The following is a 7,525-nucleotide window of genomic DNA, read 5'->3' on the forward strand; positions in this document are numbered from 1 at the left end:
AATCATAAAAATCACATATCACATTTGAGAAATAATTAGAACTAAATGAATAAGAGCTATTTAAAGACTCTTGGCAAAGTGTTGATAGATACTGTTGATAGCCAAAGAAATGTTCTTATGATTCACTGTACTTGGCTCTTAGGAGAAAAGTATGTGTTAAAGCTGTTTACACCTTAAAGGTCCTAAGGCAAGTAATGTTAATGCAGGAATCCTACAAGAGGCAGGAAATTTCCCAAGTGCTTTTTGTAATGACTGTTATTATTTCTATAGTTTATGAGAGTTCTACATAGATTATCTGAGTCATGCCCTAAACTATTTACATCTTTTGTAACTATCATGATCTTTCTTTAGTCTCTGCCCTCAAATTTACACCTGCATAGAAAATGACATCAAGGTCCAACAAGCAAATACAATGAAGTAATAAAGGAGCGATAGCACAGTGGTTGGGCAGTCGCCTTTCACACAGCTGACCAGAGTTCTATTCCTCTGCCCCTCTTGGAGAGGTCTGCAAGCTACCAAGTGTATTTCGCCCGCACAGCAGATCCTGGCAAGCTCCCGGTGGCATATTCAATATGCCAAAAACAGTAACAACAAGTCTCACAATAGAGACGTTACTGGTTCTCACTCAAGCAAATCTATGAGCAATGGGATGACAGTGATACAGTGATACTAAATTTGAACTTCAACAAAGTCCAAATCAGTTGTCTCCCTCCACTACACTAAATTGGCTAACGAGTATGGTTTCAGATCACCACCACCATTTTCCTTCTTCCTTCCTTCCTTCCTTCCTTCCTTCCTTCCTTCCTTCCTTCCTTCCTTCCTTCCTTCCTTCCTTCCTTCCTTCCTTCCTTCCTCTTTTTCTCTCTTCATCCCTCCCTCCTCCCTTTTGTTCTTACTTTCTCTCTTTCTTTCCCTCTCTCTTTCTTTCTTTCCCTCTCTCTTTCTTTCTTTTTCTTTCTTTCTTTCTTTCTTTCTTTCTTTCTTTCTTTCTTTCTTTCTTTCTTTCTTTCTTTCTTTCTTTCTTTCTTTCTTTCTTTCTCTCTCTCTCTCTTTCTTTCTTTCTCTCTCTCTTTCTTTCTTTCTTTCTTTCTTTCTTTCTTTCTTTCTTTCTTTCTTTCTTTCTTTCTTTCTTTCTTTCTTTCTTTCTTTCTTTCTTTCTTTCTTTCTCTCTTCCTTTCTTTCATTATGGGCCACACCAGAGGCTCTGCTGAAGGTGTTCTCCTGGCTCTGTGCTCAAGGTTCACTCCTTACAGTGCTCAGGAGAACATATGCGAAGCTGGGGATGGAACCAGGATTGGTTGCATTGCAGAGCAAATGTCTTGTCCCCTGCACTTGCTTTCTGGCCCCATTCAACCACTTTTATCATAATACCAGCAACCTTTCGTTCCCAAGTCCACTTATTTCCTTTCTAAAGAGTTCCACTGTACTCTGTGTAGATTAGATTATAAACTAGTCCCATATCCCACTAAATTCTTTCTGGAGGGGTAAATAACTTCAATCTAGAAAGAACACTTTAAGGTCTAAAATGATGACAGAGTAGGATAGTAAAACGTAGATTTTATTCAGTCTGGTTGTCTGTCTCCTTTTATATATCCACTGCCTGACTTTCACATGTACCCCACTGCCTGCTCCAACACATTGCTGCTTTTAATCAAATAGTAATACCTGGGAGAGAGACCTGTATTTGGTGAAAAATAAAATAGTCTGTGTTTTTCCAACACAGAAACAGTGACCTCAAAGACTTGTAAGCAATTCTATTTTAGTACCATTAGCAACGATATTCACTGTAAACAAACTTCAACTATGTTTCCATGATGATTTTGATTGGAGTCCTAAGAAGCTCTCAGCAAACCATTCTGTTGCCAGACTTATGTTACTGGTCTTGCTGGTCCAGCTAAGAGATTGAAGTTATCATTTCTTCCAGCAGGGTTGTTCTGCTGTTGTAACTGCCATTTGCTTTAATTCATAGAATCAAACTTTTTTAATTCATAAAATCAAAATCAAAATCTATTGTTCAGACCCAGACTTTTTTCTGCTTCCCTCTCAACTCCAACTTCTACAGATGTATGTGTGTAGAAGGGGTGATTTGTAGATGCAATGTTTAACTTTCCTCTGCAGAATTAACTGTTCTTAAGTCTCCCAATGGTAAGCCAAGCACCGCCAGGGGTAATTCCTGAGTGCAGAGCCAGGAGTAACCTCTGAGCATCGCTGGGTATGACCCTCCAAAAAAAAGAAAAAAAAAGTTTTAATGTATTTTCAAGCCTTCCTTCCCTGTGTGAATTCATATTGAATAATTTTTCTAACATATATTGATGGTTATGAATATGTTTGCATATTCTATACAAACTGTGATAAGTGAAGGTGTTATAAATATTCCTAATTAATAAATATTCTTAAATATTATGTAAATATTATATTCCTAAACTTAATATTTAAATTTTATGCTATATTTAAATTTATATCTAAGTTAACATTTATAAGTTAACATAATTCAAATGTTCTTATTCATTATACTTAGTTTCTAGGAGAAAAATTAAGCATAAATGTGTAAATCTATAATTACAATGTTCATAATACATAAATAAATACAATATTAAATTTTATTTAAATATTAATATCATTAAAATATTGTAAATTTAAAACAAAATATAAAATTCTTCAAAATATTTATTCTTCAGAATATGCCATTTTTTCAATTGTAATAAAAACCATAACATAATGCCCACAAAACATTGAATAGAAATAATAGAAAGAACTTGCAATTTTAAATGAAATAAATTTATTTAATGAATTTCCCAATTCAAAAATACTTAAGAAATAATCAAAAGAAGAAAAGTATAATATAAATTCATCAAATTTGCTCAACTTGGACTTATCATGCAGTTATGAAGATCATGGAAGCGATGAATAATTTCCGTGTTCAAAACAAGTGATAGATACCATCAGACACATGAATAGGAGAGTCTTGTGATAGTAGTAGGTTAAAAAGTGAATAGATTATGAATAGACGTGGATTTAAGTTGTGTACCATTCTTATTAATTACATGTGAAACCACTGATAGAGTTGAATCCAGATGAAAAATTAAGTGAACTTCTACTTTTAGTAGCATGTAAGATAGAGCTAATGCTAAACTCTTAATATTCATATATAATGTCAAGTAATCACTTCCATACATAAGGCTGTGTTTCCATCTTAACAAATAGTAACCAGTGTAATATTCTCTTTTAAAGAATTCATATTAGTTCCACATTGAAATTACAATTTTACTACAACAAATAATGACCTACTGACCTCCAATCGTCAACATATTTTCCTATAATGATCTCAGAAGTTTTTTGGGTTTTTTTTTTTTTTTTTAATTTTAAACAACCCTTTCATTGAAGACGGTAGAAGGAGTGCCCACAAAATCACAATAGCATTTTCAGTAACTGGTATTTCTAAAAATCAAAGTACCTAGCTAGTTTGGAAATCAGTATCCAAATTAGAATACGTTATCTCTCCGAAACATTCTGCACATTTTGCTCAGTCGCAATTACAAACCACCAGTAATACAGCAAGTTGGCTCATGAGTGCTAGAAGATTTCAGGAGTCGTTTCCCTGCGGAGGCGAGGCTACAGGCACGGGGTTCGGAACCCTGAGACTGGCACTGGCTAGATTGACACTCCAGACTTTGGTAACTCTTCCTCACGTACGTGTCGTGCGGACAACGCTTCACCAGGAATGCTGGTCCTCTCTGCCCTCCAAAACCCATTTGCTGGCTGTTCCCTGGCTGGCAAGACTGAGACACACACTCCGACGTTGCCGAGGAACTCTGTGATTGGCACGTTGTCTTTTCCCAGCACCTGGACTTAGAACAAGCCGTTTGGACCCCTCCGGAGTGGCAGGTGGTTTGTGAACATCCCTCCTCCCTGCACATTTCCTGTTCACGGTTGGTGCCTTTGGAGCTGGTCTCACTGCAGGATTCTTGAAAATTATCCAGGAGCCAGGTTCTGCCATGGCAGCTGCTGGGTATAATCAATCCTTCTTCCAAGCTGATAGGATGACATCCATGGTTGATGGCAGACAGGGGTGGCGCATTGTAGGTACTTCTGAGAGAATAGCAGCGGCCTTGGGACATCTTGCTGAAAACCTTTCCTGGGAGTTAGTTAGGTGTTGAAAATGTCCGGTCTGCAGAGTAAAATTTTTGCTAGGAAGATTATATACTCGGACATCTGGGTGTTGGCTTCTTCTCAGCATTTTTTTTCATCTCTTTGCTTAAGTAATTTGAAGGGTAACATCTTATTAGCACTTGGCTCACTTGGCTTCGTTATGTAGGAAGATGGTGTCTTGTTAACCAAGAAGTGAGTCCATTTTGAGGCTTCAAACTAGCTTTCATGTGAACCCCAAAGCTGAGTCACTGGGTGGAGTTTGTCAAGAACGAGTCCCAACATGCCTCCCAAGCGAACGTTATTTTGTTATTCTTACTCACCATGGATGTGAGTAAAATAGGTGAAAAACCGCCAAATAAAAAAATTTCCACTCACATCTTGATCTTTCCAGTTGAACCAGGAGGTAAGAGGAAAGTAAGACCATGAAACTCCTTTTTCCTGTTGCCCAGAACACTGACTACGACCATCTCCCTCTTTATCTAACATTTTGTTGCCTTCATCTTAGAATGGACATATATCAATGTACTCTTTTCATGAGCTCCCCATGATCTCTCGACTTAGAATTTATTTCAGAACATTGTCTACTTCCAATATAGAAACATGTTAATGAAACAATGCTAAGTTAAAAAGACTCTAAGTTGGTGCCGGAGTGATAGTACAGCAGGTAGGAAACAACCTTGCTCAAGGTGAACTGTATTGGATCCCCGGCATCTCAGGTGGTTCCCCGAGCACCACCAGGAGTAATTCCTGAGTTCAGAGCCAGGAGTAACTCCTGAGCATCACCGGGTGAGACCCAAAAAGAAAAAAAAAACAACCAAACAAACAAAAACCAAAAAAAAAACCCAAACAAACAAAAACAACTACACTAAGTCAAAAGGTACAAACTTAGAGCTGTGTCTCGCTACAGCCATTTAGGATTAACAGAAAATGTCTTACTGAGGCCAAGAGATAGTACAGAGAGTACCAGACCAGGCCTCTTAATCCCTAGTGCATTTTAACACTCTTATTTAATTTGTAGTATTTATTATGACTTTATACCAATTAATGCTTCTCTTTTTATATGGGAATGCCAAAGGTTGATAATTTGTCTTTGTAACAAACCAATTTTAGAAATGCGTTCTATTTATATTCCCTCAGTGTATCATTTGTGACTGAGAATCAGTCCCCATAGCTCACATATTGGCATGCTATTCTTAACATCATTACATATTTACAGCACAGGATATACCAGTATAATTTCAATGATTTACATATTTCAGTTTATGGAAGAGAAACAAATAAGTATGTTTTTTACTCAACGCTCTGGTTTCACTTTCTTACAGTTGAAGAACATTTGGAACCTTCAGGAACTTCAGGAAATCTGGATGGAAACATTTCATGTTTAAACGCACACATCCAAATACTTTCAGTTTGACAAGTCAGACAACAAACTTTGTGTAATACCTTTGTAACACTCAAAGCATTTTTTTTAATTTTGAATGATCATCCTTGTGTGATTAAAGAGCCAATTTGCCCTTCACATGAACTCTGCAGCAACTCATTAATTTTTATGTTTATTTTCATTTATTGAGGATATTTTCACTGTAGCCTGCAGCCCTCCTACTTAAAAGGATTAAGTAGATTATCATTCCTTAGAAGATCTATTGTCCTCAGCTTGGTTTTCAGAATCTTGTAGGATATAACTGTTGCCTGGATTTTTTTTTTTTAATCTCCCAATCTTGTCATTTTGCCTAAGTAAAATGTGATCTATTCTTATAGGCCTCTACTGAGTGCTCAAAGCAGAGAGCTTCCTTGCTCCCTTATTTTGCTCATATAGCAGCCTGCCTCTCTCATCCACTCACTGCCCCTTCCTACTCTCTACAGAATCTCTCCTCATTGTGTCAGAGCTCGAGTTACATCTCACAGTGACTCTTTTATAACCTTCCTTAAAACACATCTCATTCTCAGGGACAGTTTCTTTTCCTTCTTGAAGTTATCTCCAATGCACTGTGAATTCGATATAAATAGGAAGTAGATATATCTTTTTGACTATTGTCTTCCCAGTTCTGAGCAGAATGCCTTGTTGACACACAGTACGAGGGCCATAAGCGTGCTTTGAAAGCTTAATGAAAGGGTAGGGGTGATAGAACAGTAGGAAGGGTGCTTGCTGGCCTTGCACACAGCTGACCCGGATTCAGTCCCCAAATACCACCAGGAGTAATTCCTGTGTTCAGAGCCTGGAGTAAGATATATATTTGGGATACGACTTCAAAGCCCTCACACACACACACACACACACACACACACACACACACATGGACGCATTTAATGAATATCAGGGGCTAAATAAAACATATGAATCTATAAAAGTGTGAATAAATGCTCTTCTGAAGCCTTGATCTATTCGGGAGTCCAAGAATTGGCAAGCTTAAAAACCAAACTTGCTGAACTTCCTTGTGAAATAAGAGTAAAATCATCGAGGAAGCTGCCTATTAATATGGCACATACTGAGTCAATTATTTTGAAATAATGTTTGATTGTACATAGGCATGTTCTTAAAAGCTTTGCCTGCCAAAAAGCACTTTTCACTGTCAGCACAGATCCTGTTGCCAAATTTTGAGAGGCAAAGACAAGGCATCCCTTAGGCCAGAGTGCCCACAGCCATCTCCAGCTGACAAGCTCTTATTAACCTCGAAATTGGTAGTAAATGTGAATAGCTGTGCAGTTCCCCATCTCTCAAACAGTGGTTAAGTCTGTCATTTTTGAATGAGACCATGCCTTGAGCTCTTTTCTCTTTGAGATGAGGCATTGCCTTGCATTCTTCCTCACTGATGGCTGAGTTAATAGGTGTGTAAGCATGCAGTCCTGAGGAAGTGAGTAAATTCAGATTTTTTGGAGGCTGGCACATTTATGGAAGAAGTTGCCCGGTTTATTGTTCTGGAAGGACAAAGACTGAGACAACTGGTCACCTGAGAATTATTTTCATGTAGCCTACTAAAAATGACTTGCTTCATAAGCATTTGGATAATAGGCAGCCTAACTATTAATATATTCTTGTGAAATATATAAAAATAGTTAAGCAGTTGCTTACGGTGACTGAATAGTCTGCTACTGAATGGTTGAATGCATGTCCTAGAGTTGAGGTTGAAAATCAGGGCAGTTGCAGGGTCACCTCCTAGTCACCAGGGGGTGGAGTTTTGACATTGGCTTAGAAACTACCAGGATTCTAAGCCAAATGGAAGCCTTCAAATAGACTTTACTCTCAGCAATGGAAAACAAATTATCTAATGCTTCCTTTTCAGCAGGTCCGACTTTAGGGGGGAGACTCTCCAAACTATAATAGTGAGTTTTGTTGAAATATTGAATGCGATCAAAGTGAAAGTAAAGTGAAATTTAT

The 7,525-nt window shown here is 37.6% G+C and overlaps 1 protein-coding gene across 1 annotated transcript; it reads right to left on the reverse strand.

Moving 5' to 3' along the window:
* Positions 1-3,533: 3,533 nt before the first annotated feature.
* On the reverse strand, positions 3,534-4,118 carry LOC101545265 (keratin-associated protein 27-1). The gene has a single exon (XM_004618998.2). The coding sequence runs from the start codon at positions 4,116-4,118 to the stop codon at positions 3,534-3,536; it is 585 nt and encodes a 194-aa protein (XP_004619055.1).
* Positions 4,119-7,525: the final 3,407 nt, after the last annotated feature.

Source organism: Sorex araneus, chromosome 2 (genome assembly GCF_027595985.1).
Source record: "Sorex araneus isolate mSorAra2 chromosome 2, mSorAra2.pri, whole genome shotgun sequence".
Classification (NCBI taxonomy): domain Eukaryota; kingdom Metazoa; phylum Chordata; class Mammalia; order Eulipotyphla; family Soricidae; genus Sorex; species Sorex araneus.